The following is a 19,144-nucleotide window of genomic DNA, read 5'->3' as shown; positions in this document are numbered from 1 at the left end:
AGTTATCGCCCGTTGGAAACAACAGCGGTGAGAACACTCGCACGTCGGTGCGTCTGAAAGACAAGGAGACTTACGGCGATGCTGGGAACCGCAGTCTCTGGTCGCTCGATCATTGTACCGTGCTGTCACAGACCCAGCCTGTCACCGAGGCATACGCGGATTAACGTCCAGAAGAGCGACGATGGGAGGGGGGGGGGGGCGGCGGAGGGTAATGAGCTACTGTGCGTCCGTAGACCCGTAGTGTGGCGTCAAAAGAAACAGAAGCAAAGCGCGTCCGTAGTCGAATGAATGAGCTTCTAGTAGGTATGGCCGCTGACGGACACTGCTACCAGTGAAGAGAATAACGCTCCAACGACAGTTGTTCCTTCACGAGGCAAACCAAGTGTAGGTGGACAACACGTCCGGTGGGGAATTTTCAGAATAAGACGAAATGTATCGCGAAACAAATGCATACGTCGACAAAGAAAAAGTAAAAATGCATATATAAAGAAGTAAATAACACTTCTGGTGTACTGGTTTTTGGGGTAGATAAGAACTGTTTTAATTTCAAGGGTCAAAGCCCTCCTCCCCCTTTTCAAGCTAGCTTTTCCACCAACTTCTTTTTTGTATTTCCCAAAACCTAGAGCATCTGTTTGGGGGTTCTGCCCATATCATTAAGTTAAATTGGTTTTATATATATATATATATATATATATATATATATATATATATATATATATATATGTATATATATATATATATATATGTATGTATATATATATATATGTATGTATATATATATATATATGTATGTATATATATATATATATATATGTATGTATATATATATATATGTATATATATATATGTATGTATATATATATATATATGTATATATATATGTATGTATATATATATATGTATATATATATATATGTATATATATATATGTATATATATATATATATATATATATATATATATATATATATATGTATATGTATCAGTTCTGCTTCAAATGTGAACAACAAAACAAACTCCCGGATCCTATTTCAGAAAGAGTAACAATGAGACGCGACAATCGGAGGGCGGGATTTGGGCTCTTATTTTTTAAAGAAAACCCCGCTTATTTTCCGGTCCACAGACTGTGTCTGGCCAGCTTGATTCACCCGGATCCATCTTCCTATTGGTCAAACGCGATAGTGATCGGCTCTTTGATCGTGTGCGGGTGAGACGTGCGCGTGAGACGTTCACGTGCTGGAGGCGAAACAATTGCTGCCTTCACAGACTGTTGTGAATAGCGTCACTGAACAATTTTCCAACAACGCGTTAAATGCGGCTTGACATTCATTTGGCCAAGTGAGGCCATGTGATGTAATTGCTTTAAAAGCCGTTAAATATAGGAAATGAACTGTAGGCAATCATTGAAAGCATAACCTACCCATGACAAAATTATATTTTTAAATAAATATACATTTAGAACCAGCATTGTGATCTATTAAAACACATTTGGCGGGAGACTGTACGCACCTGTACGGAAACTCGTGAACATTGTGGAGACACGGGGAGGTGGTGAATTGAAGCCAGACTGTAGAAATTAAATGTGAAACATTTAATTAAATCACACATTTAATTTAATTTCATATCACACGTAACTTTGCATTTATATATTCTCTTTATCACACACCGTCACACCCGCAGTGTTATGAGTGCTTGCAGAGTGAAATCGCTGCAGTGAACACTTTACTGATTCATTCATGTTTATTCCAAAGTGGCTGATACAGCGCACTGTAAACAGCTGTGTGACGTATCAGAGCCACCTTGGTGATGATGTCACCTTCTCCGGTCACCTGCACCTTCATCTTCACCACCTGCACCTTCATCTTCACCACCACCTGCACCTTCATCTTCACCACCTGCACCTTCATCTTCACCACCACCTGCACCTTCATCTTCACCACCTGCACCTTCATCTTCACCACCTGCACCTTCATCTTCACCACCTGCACATTCATCTTCACCACCTGCACCTTCATCTTCACCACCTGCACCTTCATCTTCACCACCACCTGCACCTTCATCTTCACCACCACCTGCACCTTCATCTTCACCACCTGCACCTTCATCTTCACCACCTGCACATTCATCTTCACCACCTGCACCTTCATCTTCACCACCCGCACCTTTATCTTCACCACCTGCACCTTCATCTTCACCACCTGCACCTTCATCTTCACCACCACCTGCACCTTCATCTTCACCACCTACACCTTCATCTTCACCACCTGCACCTTCATCTTCACCACCACCTGCACCTTCATCTTCACCACCTGCACCTTCATCTTCACCACCACCTGCACCTTCATCTTCACCACCTGCACCTTCATCTTCACCACCTGCACCTTCATCTTCACCACCTGCACCTTCATCTTCACCACCTGCACCTTCATCTTCACCACCTGCACATTGGGGCTGTGTGAATCAGTCTGGAGATAAAGCCACAGCTCTGGACGGTCACTCCATATCCTCCTCATCAGTCCTAATCATGATGGCACAAGAAAACACAAGTCAGTAAATAAAGTGTGTTCACCTCTCAAACTCGTTTTTGGAATACCACCGACTGTTGCGATCATTTTTGGCAGTAACCGGTCTGACTGCTGTGAACGTAAATACTTGGGTGAGACTCGTTAGATACTCTGGCACTGTTGGGACCGAGTCAACGGAAGAATTGGGAGTTTCCTCGGTAGTTGCCGTGATTCACCGTAAAGTCCCACCGATCAGCAACTCATTCTATGCAGCGACATTCATGAGGCGCTTTGCATTGAACCAGCTGCACACGCTTACAGGGTGATTTGGGATATATGAAAGGAAATGGCACACTAGCAAGGTTCTATAAATCTGAGTATGTTTTTAAGTACGCAAACATTTAGTGTGGATCCTTCGCTCTGTTTCAGAAATGAGCCTCCTAGGGTACATCCCAAGTCTCTTAATTGCATCCCCGTTTCCCTCACTTGGGTCCTTTCCTTGCGTCTTAGTCCCTCCCACCAGGGATGCATGGAGGAATTCATGCGAGGAGAGAGGAACGAGGAAATGACAATTAAGACACTTGAGCTGTACCCCGGATATAGATAGCCCATTGGCGCGCTCTAGTGGCCAAGAGAGAAACTGCCACCAGAGTCCAAAAATGTTTACCTCTAATTTATAGCAAATAACAAATATAGGAGGAGATACTTATTAAATATTTATAGAGTTGATGCTGTAGTCCAGTACACATTATCATATAGTTAAATATATTCACATTTATATATACAACTTTTATTTTGAAGTGAACATTAGAGACTAGCATTTCGTGAACTATGGATACATGTGTGAGTTACAGAATGCTCTAACAGAAATATGTATCTAAAGTTAGATAACATCAGCCAGCATTGGCCTCCATTAGCTCCTGGTTACGGTAGCGGACCGAATAACGCTTTAGGGACAAAACCTGTGAGTGTGCTGCATTGATCCAGGGCGTGTCTCATGATCTCGCCCAGGTGTTGAGTCTGTGGGGAGATCATGCGTTCGGTTGTGTATGTGTGTGTGTATCTGTCTGTCTGTCCGGGGCTAATCTCTGACACTACCAATCAGCCTCATATTTGAGCTTGTTTATGAGTATATGCTCAAGGACCTCTCGTAGTTGCAGTGATTCAAAATGTATGAAAAACCTATTTTACGTATGACTTCCTGCATGAACCAAGCCACCAAAGCCTCACCTCATCTGCTGCAGGCCACATTTTAGCTTTTTTTTTTAAACAGCGTCTGCAGAGTAACCCATATGTTATGATCCATTCAAGTTAGGCACGATAGAAGATAAGTAAATCCTTTATTTTATATATATCTGACGCCATCTTGACTGTAAGGATGCCTGGAGGGACAATTGAGTGGGCTCAAACTCGTTCTAGTTGCTAAAGAGTTAAACTTGTCATTTTTAGTATTTCTTCTTCCAGAAGTGACTGGCTTCAAGAAAATGACCAACAGTGATGTAGTATCTTACTTTAATTCAACAGACTCAAATCAGTAGCACAAGCATACAGAAATACATGTTGTACTTATCTGTACAGGTACTTGAATTCACAACATGAATCCACCATTACTTTAGCAATACAAAAACAGGAGAAGAAGAGCTCACAGAGGTCCGTTGTAGGAATAGTGGCGTTGACCCGTAGCTTATACTCTACTGATGATAACAGTGCTCTTTACAGTAAATGCACTTTCTGTTAAGTTAATTCAAATCACAAGGCAACAGTATTTCACAGTGTTGACGGTCAGACTGTAAGCAAAAACTATAAATATTGTTTCATATACTCAAATTAAACTTGTTTTAAAGTCAGAAATGTAGAAAACGGTCACAAAACATAACAATATTTTGTGTTTTGGACAGATGTCCTCCTGCAGACCTTATGGTGACGCATCTTTGACAGTTTTGCAGCATCAAGAAACAATAAACTGGCCAGATGTTGTCCATCAGAAGCTCTGTCATTTACAGGTTCGAAGTCTCTCCCAGGACAGATTTGGCGTCCAGGTGGTCGATGAGCTCCTTCACCCAAGCGGCTGAGGGTTTGGCACACAGGTGACGCCCCGCCACGGTCTTCAACCTGAACACACAGACAAAGCAGGACACGTGTCAGCGAGTCCACGCGCAGAGACAAACGGCGGCGAGGGCGCGCGTCTCCGAGGACGCGTGCCTCTGAGGACACGTGTTTCCGAGGACGGGTACTTACAGGACGGCGGGCTTGGAGCACCGCTGGCTGGTCCTGATGTAGCCGACCACTCTGTCGCTGGGCACCTCGTTCTCATTGAAGCGAAAGCAGCATCTCTTGGGTCCCGCGCCACGCAAGCCTGACAACAAACACACACCGATGAACAACTTACACACACACTCACACACTCACACGTTTGTTGCTTTTGTGTTCCCTTGTGGTTGTTCCATTGTCACACTGACAGTTACTGTTAAAGGTGTACTGTATACATGATTCAAAGGGAGTCACAGTCAAAGATGGTACAACAAGGTAACTAATGGTACCTTGAGACCATACAAATTAAAATGTTAAATATGTAAATACTGCATTATCTTATTAAATACACTAGGTGAATAGGGTAAAACAATTAACTAATAGATATCTACATGAAATATCACCAGTTGATTGCTGACATTAAGACTATTCTTTTTTTGTATTACAAATGTTATGTTTAAATATGCAAATGAGGCATTATTATAACTAACTTTTGGTGAATTTAGGAGAAGACACAAATAGACAAAGTGTTGAAATAAACACCTACATGTTTGTGGATGTTAAGAAATAAATATCATTTTTTTTAGCGTGTAGTGTATGGAAAGTAAACTGCAAACAAGCATCCGGATGATATTTTGGTGTGAATTTCTCTTTAAGAGTACGACTGGAACATGTCAAAGTCCTTTCACTAGTGTACACTGGATCAAATCAGGGTTTCACAACCTTTAAAGCTGCATTGACAGATCTTATTTAGCAGAATACTACTACACATTATCACCTTCTGAAGTTATATCAAATACACCAGTGTCACCATGTAAACAAAGGATTGAATGTGGGGTATTGAGCCTCTTCCTACCTTCGGTCAGAGTGACGGCAGCCAGCATCAGCACCAGCACGGACAGAGCGAGACGAGCAGCGGCCATGTTTCCTTCACTGTGTAGCAGGAGGTGAGTGAGTGAGTCTCAGTCGGTTCTTCTCTTCTGCTGGGTGTGAACTTCAACTGTGTTCGCTCCCACCTTTATACCGCTCAGGAGCAGCCGGAGGGGGGGGGGTCCCAAAGCTCCTTAGCTGGGACTTCACTGTGATGTGTATCTCTCGCCCTGATCGGTGGGGAACTACCGGTAGTTTCGTGTGTGTTGGCGGGAAGTCCATTTCACTTCCCTAAACGCACTGACATTCACTGATTCTCTGTAGCCTGCGCTCAGCGCGTTGAATAAAGAAGTACCTTTGTTGTTTCCGAGCGTGGTTTCCCTGTGAATTACACACTACTTGTGACCAAGACTACTGTACTTTCTGTTCGCCACCTACTCATCACAGCTACAACCGTTCTTTGGCAGCAGCTATAGAACCCATGTCGTTCATATACAAAGCCAGCCGTCTCCCCCTGCACACAGAATGACAAAGCCCTTTTTGCTCGACCCATACATGTCCATATATCTGTAATACAGAACATTTTGGTTCTCAAACCATTCCTTCCTTTCCCGAGGACTGTGCTGCCCAACGGCTAATGCTAATTAGCGCTCCTTCTGCCCACTTTAACGTAGATTTGGAGGCATTTTCGATGCTGTTGTCGGATAGCACAGCCTCAGGGCAGTTTGTGAAATAGTCACAAAGTGCGACCAAGTGGTTTGGTGTACAGGGACACCAAGAGTTTGGTGGCTTGAGGTTAGCTTGAGGAAAAACCCCAATGGTTGGGCTTGAAATAACTTTGTAGAGTAATACCATGTAGTTATAGCTTTATGAACACCGTCACAAACTTTGAGTTCAGGCAACAGAACCACAACGATACTAATTTGTGAGTATTTCACAGAATGCCGTGGATGCTAGATTGTATCAGAACAACTCTATCAGGAGAGATCAACAGTGATTGAGTGGCATGCAACACATCTTTTCACGACATGGAAGTTAAACTTCCCAGTTTTGGGGACGATCAAGGGGTTTCACTCGGATCACTGCACAACAATGATGTCATCATTACAAGGAGGAAGACCTCATTGTGGCGGTTTGGACCCGGTGGTTTCCGTGTGAGAAAATTATACTTTTCTTTACAGCTTTTCTCAGATCTTTTTTGTCTTGTAAAACATGTGATATGTTACATTACATTACATATATGTTCAACATGAACAAACTGTTGAGGCAATAACCTGTGAAGTAGATCCTCAGTCACACTGGGTTTGTACTGAAACAAATTACATGTTTTAAATATAAAATGTAAATGATCTTTTAGCAGGGAAACGGTGGGAGTATCTATCGTTAGAGTACACGTTGTACTTGTTGCACTGTGTTTAATGTGATGTACCATCCACCAAGTAACATTGCTTGTGTGTGCAACAAACTCTGGCAAAATAAGCTAGTTAGCTTATCAGTGGAGTAGCTAGCTGTAGGAAGAGGGAGACTGGGAGCTTGTCTGTTCATGATAACCTCATCAAGAGACGTCTGACCATCTAACCTCACTGTGTTACAAGTGATGCTGTATCTTCTCAATGTCAATCTCATAATATCAATTACTGGCAGATAATATAGTTCACAGTTAGCCAGGCTATAACAGTAGATGTCCATTTGTTAAAAAAAACAAAAAAAACATTAAATATCCAATTTATTTTATTTAAAAGGCATATTATGAAAGTATTCTTAGTTGTATTATGTCATACATTCTACAGTTGGCCAGGTGGACAACATGTCTCAGTACAGTCATGTATTTAGGCTCTTTGTGTACAGCTGGTTTTAATTCTATATTTTTCTTTTATAGTATACATAGGCCTAATGTGTGATGCTATTCATATGTGATGAATATTTGCTTGTTGATACAAAGCCAAAGTTGATGGGCTGTTAAGTCCCATTAATAAATATATATATATATATATATATATATATATATATATATATATATATATATGTATATATACATAATCAATCAAGTTGTTGTCTTTTAATAGCTTTGCTTAGTTACACTGACATTCTGTGACTGTTCTTCCTTTTTGTGTTTTTATATATATGTATATATATATATATATACATATATATATATATACATATATATATATATATATGTATATATATATATATATATATATATATATATATATATATATATATATATAGCCCAAACCTGAATGCTCTGCTATACCAAATTGTGAGAAAACGGAAAATCCAGAAAAAAGTATTTCCTATATTTTAAATACATGTATTGTATTTTGTTACATTTTCTGGCACCAGTATTTTGTATTTTATTTTAATACATTTATTTGAGGGGTATTTTGTATTTTGTATCAAAATACATTTTGATGTATTTTTGCCCATCTCTGCTAGTACTGGAGATGGATGAAGACCATGCGGTTGAAAGCTAAAAAAAAAGCCAGTTGGTGGATTATATACAGCAGGTTATTGGGTCACTGAAGATTGTATAGAAGAAGTGGACTCAGTCACCGTGACGTCACCCATTGACCTGTGGACTACGGTTTTGAAGCCTCCAGTTTGGCGATTTGGTCGTCACCATCTTGGTTGGTAGAGATGCTGTCTACGTCTCTGGTAGAGACCTGTCAATCAGCGTGTAGCCCCGCCCCTAAAGCATCTCCTGCTTTATGGTCTGTTTGACTCTAAATGGAGCATAATGTACTAAATGAACATCATGCTGTATTGAAGAAGACTTGAAACTAGAGATTGAGACCATAAACTCAACCAGAGGAGTCGCCCCCTGGTGGACACTAGAGAGAATGCAGGTAAAAGGCCCTTCTACAACATTTTAGTAGTAGAAATATGGAGATTTAAAAAATAAATTGTTTATATTTTTATTAAGTAATACAAAGAGATACCCAAAATTCCCTCAATAAAAACTTTTGACTCCAATATGTTGACAAAATGAAACAAGAATTTTGAATCTGGCTTTACCCAATGTTCAGATTTGTGCTCTGGAAATTGATACAAATTAGAAGATATTTAATAAGATAATTTATATACCATTTCAGAAAGCTTGTAACACAAAAAATGATGGTGTTAATGTAACTACCAGCGTTTCTCTTCAGCTGCTAAATGCATTTCAGCTGAACACACTGGTATAGAGAATATAATATCATAATATAATATATATATATATATAATACCTCACAGCTGAGAATGAATAGGAAATCAAACAAAGCCCTCTGACATGTGTTCAGTGGGACCGCCTTGTGTTTGTCATACATGCTGATCTGACTTTAGTTTCAGTGTAAAGGGAGTTTTCCACACTTCACAAAGTGCTCTATGTAAATGTTTTGGGTAAAAATGTCTCCCTGTTCATGAAAAGCAGAAGGAGTACTTTCACTTCATGCATTGTCCTTCAAGTGAGACAAACACAGGTTTCCTTATTCACACATGCATATATTAGTACATACTGATAATATGATTGATCGGTCCGATGTGGTCGAGGTCAACCAGTGCGCACAAATATCAACATCACTACTGGCTGTTACATTGATTAGTAATGCAACGTTTCCTCATACAACGATGAAGTCCAATAACATCTCTTTACTTTCAAAATAAACCTCACAGGAAATAACTTAGTGAGGTTTCGGCAACGAAGATTGTGAAATACGTAGTTATGTTTAGTTACAGAGCGTGGAATACTGTGGTTATGTTTTGTAATAGAGCGTGGTTTGGGTTCAAAATAACCACTGAAGTGGCATTTAGTATGAAAGTTGCTTTCGTCAAGGTTGAAAGGAGGAATAAAGTTGTCCGTTTTGGCTCAGGTTGCTCAAGCCGTTCTGTACAAAGTGATCGGCTGATGCCTTTTTTAAAGCTGTGTAATATTTCCATACTTTGTGAAAGTGCGAATGAAAAAAACAAGAATAAAAAATAAAGTACTGACGTCCAAATGAATTAACAAAGAAACGGCCCCGCTGTGGCCGTGATACAAAACACTCACCTGTGAATGTTATTTGTATAGTGCTTTTATTGTGAAAGGTAAGAATGGAGTGGATCTGTTCTGTGCGGCCTTCGTCGAGGTTGAAAGAGGTAATAAAGTCTGCCGTCTTCCTGCGACGGCGCCTTTCGTGTTGTTGAGCACTACAGTGATTATTAATGACTCATGATCAAAAACATAAATAACAAAGCTATATTGATTGATTAATCACTCAGCGCCCCTGGTGTGTAAATGCCTTCAAGAGCAGATTCTCAAGGAAACTATGGCACCTTTCTGTCTCTCGCTATAGAATCCTGACCTATAGTGTGTTCACATGATTATTTACCCAGTCAATCACCAGCATGTGATCTCCTAAGGACTCAAAAAAAGCACAGATACAAATCTTTGTAATAAGGATATATATAATTATGAGTCATAAAGATGAGTCAGAGCAGCCAGGTGACCTGTTGACTCACACTGCATGTAAAAACGACAGTAGGACATACATAACAGAACCAATGTGTTCACACACCAAACCCACCCCCACCCACCCACCCACACACACACACTTTGTTATGCACCACCCGCCAAGTCAAATCCCTCATATGTGCAACAAACCGTGGCAAATAAACGGTTCTGGTTCTGATTCACACGCACATCTGTAAACTGACACTGTACTCTCCATCCTGTTACCATTCAGCACAGTGTGTTCAGACCAACACGGATTTAGAACTTTTTTTTTTATTGAAAACAAATTAAATAACACGATGAGCTGCTCGAGCGTACACATCTCTGTTGAAGCTCTTCTCCAGCGCCGCTGTAAACATTGTTCACCTGCAGACCATGGACATCAAACAGTAGCTGGAAACCTACAGTGTAACTGTAATGCATGTTTTATTCAGAGGAACACGGCATTTCTACATACGTGATTTTCCACACACACACACACACACATCTCCAATAGAAATATGTACAGCATGAGTCTGCAGCTGTCCCATGTTGACTGACGGGACACAAACATGATCCATGATTCATGCTAGCACATTAGCATACATAGTGTTGAGTGATAGGGAGGCAACCATTACAACTGAAGCAAATTCATCTCGTAAAGCAACAGTGTATACATCTTGAAAGAAGAAATAAAACTGCGGTGGGCGGTTTTCAACATGGGGTCCCGGTCACAAACTTTCGATTCTAAACTTCTACTAGTAACTTTCATTTTGTGTTGATTTTGGTCGGTCTCTGTGGACGAAAGTGGTAGTGTCTCCGAGCACCAGACTCCCTTTAGAAAACCTCTCATTGTACTGCAGCAGGGTTTGCCAGAACCACCCACTCAGTTCTGGTTCTGGTTCTTTCATCTAGCGGGCCCAGTTAAAAGTTCCTCACAGTAAATATGACATGAAGTTATTTTTTATCAAAGTATTCTCTCTGCCACTTTAAGTCTTGCTGTTAAAGGACTTTACTTGCGTAAGATGAATGCTGATTGAGGTTTGATGTAATGGTAACATCTCTCTCAGCACCATGGTTCTTTACAAAAGTTCCAGCTCCTGTTTGACACCACGGTCTGTTACAGATTGGGAGTTGAATGCCAATGTGAATGCTATGCTACATTAGCATTGGTGTAAAGCATATTGTTGTCCAACCAGCAGCAGAAGCAATGAGTCAATAATGTCATATATAGACAGGTGGGGGGGAACAGAATTCTGAAGGTGTGTTTAGACTGAATGTAAAGCAAATCAAAAGTGTTTATTGGCTGGACAGACGTTCAACATACGTAGCTGCAAGAAATTACTCATTTCAAACCCCGGTTAACCCCGGTATGTTTCCATTTAAGCCTTTAAAGTTTGTTTTGCTTTCAGTCTGAACACACACTAAGTTGTGTTGCATGGTAGTATTACACTACTTTATGCTGTATGTCTGTATTCACTGAACTTTACTGAACTCTGTATATTAGTGGGTGGGCTGTGTTCGCATAATAACACACTATTCTTACTATTCCACTGCGTTCACACTGTAGAGTGTGTGGATTCTGTGTGTGAGAGAAATGCCTGGATGTATATTACATTCGCAAGAATTTTGGAGCGTGAGACCTGAGCTTACTGGACACACTCAACTGCCCCCCCGTCTGGGTGCCTCGAGACCGACCGTCAATCATGTGAGATGTTAAGCCAGCCTAAAAGCCGTTCATGTGTCACTGTATTATGTCTGAACTGGTTTTCATGTAAGAAAGTAACCATTTAGATTCCCAATGCCTGTTTGTAAATTTGCTGCGATGTTCTTGACGAGGTAACGGAGACGCTGGCGGGCCCGGCCAACGCTTGGGCATACTTCAGTGTGAACAGTCTGTTGGTCAAATTCTACCTAGTTGTTCATTGAATAAGGGAGAGCTTGTACGAAAGAATCAGATAGCGTTTTAAAAGATTACGTTACAGACAGAGAATTTAGTTGTGATCAACAACTCGCACGTGTGTTCTATCAATACCAAGTGCTATTTTGTGTAATGTGCAACGGCCTCGGTGTGATTTTACTTTGAAAAGATGTTAAGAGTCGTTACTTGTGAACTCGTTTGTTGGGACGAAAGTAAAACACGAGTGGGTAAAAAGCAACACAACGGTATATACTTTGATTATTATTCTCTGAAATACTGAAAAATGTTGACATGGCAAACTTCAGGATGTCTTGAAGTACTAAATAATCTGTCAAATAATCATGACTACGACACACAAAACAATATTCACACAATTTGTCATTAAAGAAAAATGGCTGCTTTAGTAAATTTACTTTTTGTGATCCAAAACAGCTTTCCGGGTAAACCACAGTGACAGTATGACATCCACGTGATTTTTCACGGCTCTGGTGAGGACTACTGCACATGCTCACATAGTTCGGCATATCAGACTTGAATGGTGCGTTACTTTCATATCACGTTACTGTCATATCACGTTACTTTAAAATCGTTACTTCCGTCCCACATTACCTTAGTCCCATGTTACCTTAGTATTACGTTACCTTAGTCCCATGTTACCTTAGTATCACGTTACTTTAGTATCACGTAACCTTAGTCCCATGTTACCTTAGTATCACGTAACCTTAGTCCCATGTTACCTTAGTATCACGTTACCTTAGTCCCATGTTACCTTAGTATCACGTTACCTTAGTCCCATGTTACCTTAGTATCACGTAACCTTAGTCCCATGTTACCTTAGTATCACGTTACCTTAGTCCCATGTTACCTTAGTATCACGTTACCTTAGTCCCATGTTACCTTTGTATCACGTAACCTTAGTCCCATGTTACCTTAGTATCACGTAACCTTAGTCCCATGTTACCTTAGTATCACGTTACCTTAGTCCCATGTTACCTTTGTATCACGTAACCTTAGTCCCATGTTACCTTAGTATCACGTAACCTTAGTCCCATGTTACCTTAGTATCACGTAACCTTAATCCCATGTTACCTTAGTATCACGTAACCTTAGTCCCATGTTACCTTAGTATCACGTAACCTTAGTCCCATGTTACCTTTGTATCACGTAACCTTAGTCCCATGTTACCTTAGTATCACGTAACCTTAGTCCCATGTTACCTTAGTATCACGTAACCTTAGTCCCATGTTACCTTAGTATCACGTAACCTTAGTCCCATGTTACCTTAGTCCCATGTTACCTTAGTATCACGTTACCTCAGTCCCATGTTACCTTAGTATCACGTTACCTCAGTCCCATGTTACCTTAGTATCACGTTACCTCAGTCCCATGTTACCTTAGTATCACGCTACCTTAGTCCCATGCTACCTTAGTATCACGTTACTTTCGTATCACGTTACTTTTGTATCACATTACTTTCGTTTCACGTTACTTTCGTTTCACGTTACTTTCGTATTACGTTACATTAGTATCATGTTACTTTCGTTTCACGTTACTTTCGTTTCACGTTACTTTCGAATCACGTTACATTAGTATCACGTTACTTTCGTATCACGTTACTTTCGTATCACGTTACTTTCGTATCACGTTAATTTTGTATCACGTTAATTTCGGATTACGTTAATTTCTTCGTATCACGTTAATTTCGCATCACGTTAATTTTGTATCACGTTACTTTCGTATCACGTTAATTTCGTATCACGTTAATTTCGGATCACGTTAATTTCTTCGTATCACGTTACTTTCGTATCACGTTACTTTCGTATCACGTTACTTTCGTATCACGTTACTTTCATTCCAGCAGTATGCATTAGTATGCAGTACGTTAGCATGACATTTCGAACACAGCCTGCCTCTTTGGGACCGATTAGATGATTATAAAACATGTTTGCGCAAACTTGGCATATTGTACAGGGTGTGTGCGGTCGTCAAAATGTTTCTGTATTATGAGGTTTTGCAGTTGCTTCACAATATGGCTGTCATCAGGCTGATCCGTTGGACAACTGGCTGAGCTCAAACCAAAAACGGGGCTGTGTGTTAGCTAGTGCACACGACAAAGACAGCGATGGCTTGCTAAACACGTAGCTACATTGGTTTGTTAGCCAACAAGCTGACAACATCTACTCCTTCAAAGATGGCTGCATGTTGTCATTTGAGGACCTCCAATATGGCCGCCAGCGGGCGTGTAACATCACCTGAAATCCCCCCCCCCCCCCCCCCCCGCACACGATGCGCATGGCTGCTTTACACAAGTCTTCAGTATGTTTCTGTGCACACCTTTATGTGTGTTCAGTGCCACCAGCAGGGTGGAGTCTCACATGCACAAATGTCACACCAGCATACAGTAAGTGTGCGCCTCTTGACTCGTCAGGCAGCCAGACTCAAGCAAGCAAGTGTATCAAGACGCTATATTAATGTTGTAAACTGATACCGTTTCCCATCATGCATCCGCAAACCCTTGGCTCCCGTTATGACACAACAAAATGTCTGATTTCCACCAGTCGTGGCTGAAACACATGCTATAAGCATCGCAATGCATCAAACAAACAACTTCTTCTCCAATTTCATGTCCCTTTATACAATAACATTTTTCTTTTTTTTTTTAGAAACCATATAGTATTAAACAGGCATTTAAACTTTCTATAAAAAGTGGTGTGGCGACATTAGAAATCGTATCATATTATTTTTCTCCTTTTTAGAAAGACTAGTTTTGTTTTTTGTTTTTTAGAAAAAAAGACACTTGTTGAGGTTCCTGGGACTGACACGGGAGTATAAGGTGAACGACCAACAGCCATTCAGGAAGGAGCACGACACAAGGACACAGGCGGTCAGTGTAAAAGCCAGTCAGTAGCCATACGCCTCACTTCTGTCACTTAAATGATGAGTTTGCCTTTTATACAACTGTCCCTGAAGGTAGAATAATAAAAAAAGAAGAAGAATCATATTTACATTTGGGCTAAAATAAAAGGAGTGTGTGTAAATTGGCTACATAAAAACGAATCGCTGTAAATAACCCCCCCCCCCCCCCCGTGGATTCAGTTCAGCAGGGAGTGTCAGAGGATTTGGGTGGAGAAGCCAGGCGGTATTCAACAGTCAAAATGTCGATCGGTTGTGTTTGTGTGTTCGGTGATGTATTTAGTGTGTTTGCTTGTGTGGGTGGTTTACCCAGGAAGATAAATATCTTTCTGGCTTTCTAAACTGAATGCCTGTTCTTCTCTCCCCTCCAGAGACTCCTCTGCTGCCCTCCTCTATATATCCATCCATCTGCTAAGCGCTCCCCCACTGTTTCATCCGTCCATCTCGCTCTCCTTTCAATCACAATTTTCTCTCTCACTCTCTCTCTCTCTCTCTCAAGCAGATCTGTAAACTTGTCATCTCCTCTTCTCTTTCTGGTTGTCTGTCACTCCTCCATGGCAGTATTCTTTTTTTTTTAAAGCTCTCGTGGTCATTCTAAGGCTCCTCCTCCCCGGTGGAAACAGCCAATCGCATGGCCACAGATAGGTGGTCGGTGAGGCCGGCCAACTGGGTGACAAAGCTGAACTCCTCGATTTCCTGCAGGAAGAGGAGAAGAAGAGAACCGTCATCAGGTCTTCGTGATCACACCTTTTATTCGGAGGGACTTTAAAGGTGTCTTAATCGCAGGTGGGACTCAGGAGAGTGAACATTACACCCAAAACAATGCTATTGTTGCTCTTCTTGCTCTGGTTTTGGTCTCCACTAATCCATTAATGTCTGTTGTAATAATATAAAATATGTCTTCATAGGAGCCTTTATAATTTCTTGCAAATACAGTACATTAATAAACACTTGAAGCGTCTTTATAACTGTTAATCACTACATTATAGTGCGTTAGAAACCATTCATCGAAGGGATCCGGCCTTCATTTGATCTGAAAACATTTAAATAAAACAGATAGTGAAGAGTTTACAGTGTTGATGTTACGTGGAAAACGTCTATGTGTGTTTGGTTGCAGAGATATGAGGATGCTAACCAGCTAGCAGCTAGTTAGCCGTTGCTGTTCTCCATAAGGCAATAAACAGACCACCCACAGTGAAATAGCAGCTGAGAGGTTTGTTCATGAGGAAGCTACATATCGGATGAGCTTCACTGTGCAGTCAGTGTTCCTACACTCAGACACAAGGTGGCATCAGGCAGCTGTGGTTTGAGAGAGACAGAGAGATGTGAACGATGGGATTTGGTTTCCCAATCCCTCACACAGACGGGCAGCCATGACAGCGCTGCCCTCATTCCTTTCCTCTCCAGTTTGTGCTGCCGTGTTTTCATTATCCTCTTCTTTTCTTTTTTTTTTTCTATCCCTTTAACCAGTCAGTCTTTCTCTCGTGAGATATGAGATCACCGGCCTCCAGTGTATGTTTCACACGGCTCAGGAAAATGAGCATTGACAGGTGCCCTGTTGGTTTCATTGTGGAATGATTTAATGAGGGCAGAATACGGCACATCACCTCCCGGAAGAAAATGGCACAAATTGCAACGGAGCTTGTGTACAAGGGAAACACAATAATTTCACTCTATTAGCAGATTTCATGTTTTTTTAAAAGCCCTATTTGCACGGGACGAGTATCACCGGGGGACTTGTGTGAAATAGAAACCCCCTCCCCCCCCACGCCTGCTTTTTGTGCGGCGTGTTTACGAAGTCTGTTTGCCACCGGACAAGAGCACACGCTAAACATCTGGCTTTTACGGCGTTGACAATCTGCATTTATTCTCACACTTGGCACACAGGCAGCCAATCAAATCGAGCGACAGGCGGGCTCCACTACTTAGACGTAGATGTGGCAGACGAAAGGTTGATATTGCGCAGGAGCGCTACTCGTCCATATAGGTGTTTTATGTGGGAACGTTTTAGCAAAGATGCCGTGTGTTCTTTTGGATTCTCAGTTTACACAGAGAACAAGTTAATCCGTAATCCCCGACGACACCGTACCAGTTTCCAGTCCTGCTGCAGGCCTTCGTCGCTGTACAGCATGTAGTCAATCCGCCGTCCGTTGCCCTTCAGCGGGATCTTCCTCCCCTTCTGACTGCTGGCGGGACACTGGCTCTTACTGGGAGGAAACACCAGGTACTCTTTCCTCCCTTCCTCGTTCTCCATCACTCTGACAGAGACACACAGAAGACTGATGTTCAGACCGAGGATGCAGGCCTGGGGTTGCATTGCAGTCCAAACACAGGAAGAAAAAAAGTTATAATATTATATATTCGATCAACGCTGACTATTTCCTTGGTTTGATCTAAGATCATGGGCGTCATGTGCGGTGAGTTAAGAGACTCCTCGGTTCTGGTTGGTAGCTTTCTTTCAGTGGGGTGGAATCTTACAAACGCCATTAGCACGAAAGGGAGGCAGAGAAACCGTTTATATGTGTATATAGTTATACATACTACTGTCAGGAGATATTAACACTTTGAGCAAATATGTCAAAAACTCATTTTTATTAAAAATACCAACTGCAGCAACTGTAGCCAGAAGCTGTAAAAAAACATCACTATCGTCAGATTTAAATTTTTCCGACAGCGCTTGAACACATAATGTGTGACAAACGCCTCCATTAGAATAACGAAACATGAAATTGTAATATTTCGCCAAACACATTTTATTCTTCACGTCTCATTTAAAATCTCGTCCCAAGTTAAGCGTTTTAGCTTTAAACAGATCCTGTAAAAAAACATTTTTCAAAAAGCACTACAAAAGCACTCGGCTGACACCAACAGTCCCGTGACGGTAATTCAGTGATTCTTCTACGCAACTGCAGGCTGCCGACCACAGAGCAGAAGTAGAGGTTGTATGATGTAAAAAGCTTAACATATGCAGCAAGTGGAGCCTCCTTTTTTCTCAACATTGGTAACACTTGTTGACACAAAATGTTGGATATATATATATATATATATATATATATATATATATATATATATATATATATATATATATAAATATATATATATATATATATATTTATGGCATTGTAACTGCAAACATGTTCTAGTCATAGTTGTATTGTTTCTATAGTGGTGCAGGATTATATTGCAGTAAAAATCAAGGCCACAGAGAGAACAAGTGAAACTGCTTGGGGGTTAAGGAATGAATATGGAACCCACACTAACTCTTGCTGAAGATACAGGTTGGTCTGAAGCATGTGGTGGTCAATGCAATGTCATCTTAAGTGAAGAAAACCAGTTAGTGTGTGTGTGTGTGTGTGTGTGTGTGTGTGTGTGTGTGTGAGACTTACTTCTGTAAACTTTCAGGTGAACTGACCTCGTCGTCATAAAGGCCACTGGGGTCCAGCAGAGTACCTGTTGAAAGACATTACAATGCATCACTGAGCAGGCGGACTCACGGTTCTGATCTCTATTGACTATTTTTCTAATAGTGTGGACGAAGTAGCGCTTCTATCCCTATAGTGTCTAGTGAGGAATTCCTTGAGTCCATTAAAGGAAGACAGAAGTTCTGTTTTGACAGTGTGAAAGTGGGTGGGGGGGGGTGGGGGGTCTGAGTCGCCACATTTTTGTACTTCTAACAAATATTCAGATAGATGAGCTGACACTTCATGTATGCTACGTCTTTCATTTGCAGCAGCAGACCTGCAGATATGGCCACCATTGATGTGTATTGCTCTAGCTTATGCTTTGCAGTCTCCCCCTCACTACAAGGAGCAGTTTCTTCATTTCGAGAACAGAGGATCTAAAAGAACAACTTGGCTTCTTTTGCATTGTGGCAACGGCGGTGTCAGCAGACTTTGTTTTAAGAGCATTAAACATCTCCGTCTTTATTGCCCTCAGACCACAGTCCGCCGCCACCAACCGGTGGAATATAACAGCCAGAGGGAGACGGAGCACTCAGAGATCCTTTTGACAAAGAGGATGCGGGGCTGGATAATGTGTTTAAAACGCCCCATATGAGGAGAGCAGCACTCGTGAATTGAGAGGAGTTACTTCAATGTGTTGAAAAGTAGGCGTCTGACGACAGACTCCACCGACTGGCTGCTGTGCTACTTTCAGCTCCTCTGGGAAAGTCTAGATATACATGAGGTTCCCTCTTTCAGATGGTCAACGTGACCTCAGTTTCTCTGTCCTCAT

The 19,144-nt window shown here is 41.3% G+C and overlaps 3 protein-coding genes across 4 annotated transcripts in view; all 3 read right to left on the bottom strand.

Annotated features, from left to right (window-relative positions):
• septin15 (septin 15) overlaps positions 1-369 on the bottom strand; it is a 37,696-nt gene extending 37,327 nt beyond the window's left edge. For both annotated transcript variants that reach the window (XM_068724102.1, XM_068724103.1), the window contains exon 1: positions 75-369. In XM_068724102.1, the coding sequence (XP_068580203.1) occupies positions 75-113 (39 nt within the window). In that variant the 5' untranslated portion in view covers positions 114-369. The remainder of the gene's footprint in view (positions 1-74) is intronic.
• Positions 370-3,999: 3,630 nt separating this feature from the next.
• On the bottom strand, positions 4,000-5,831 carry LOC137881309 (monocyte chemotactic protein 1B-like). Its single transcript, XM_068723201.1, has 3 exons — positions 5,611-5,831; positions 4,743-4,860; positions 4,000-4,616 (listed from the first exon to the last, which is right to left on the bottom strand). Exons 1-3 carry the CDS (start codon positions 5,675-5,677, stop codon positions 4,502-4,504), a joined length of 300 nt encoding a protein of 99 aa, XP_068579302.1. The 5' UTR covers positions 5,678-5,831; the 3' UTR covers positions 4,000-4,501.
• Positions 5,832-14,288: 8,457 nt separating this feature from the next.
• The window catches only part of smpd3 (sphingomyelin phosphodiesterase 3), a 50,419-nt gene continuing 45,563 nt past the window's right edge, over positions 14,289-19,144 (bottom strand). The window contains exons 8-10 of the mRNA XM_068723840.1: positions 18,298-18,361; positions 17,001-17,169; positions 14,289-15,607 (exon numbers count right to left, since the gene is read on the bottom strand). Of these exons, the coding sequence (XP_068579941.1) occupies positions 15,506-15,607; positions 17,001-17,169; positions 18,298-18,361 (335 nt within the window). The 3' untranslated portion in view covers positions 14,289-15,505. The remainder of the gene's footprint in view (positions 15,608-17,000; positions 17,170-18,297; positions 18,362-19,144) is intronic.

The sequence above is a fragment of the Cebidichthys violaceus genome, unplaced genomic scaffold (genome assembly GCF_023349555.1).
Source record: "Cebidichthys violaceus isolate CVI_PGR_0920_01 unplaced genomic scaffold, fCebVio1.0.p SCAF_3, whole genome shotgun sequence".
Taxonomy (NCBI): Eukaryota; Metazoa; Chordata; class Actinopteri; order Perciformes; family Stichaeidae; genus Cebidichthys; species Cebidichthys violaceus.
The sequence above is the reverse complement of the archived record's forward strand: the minus strand, read 5'-3'. Positions and strand labels throughout refer to the sequence as shown.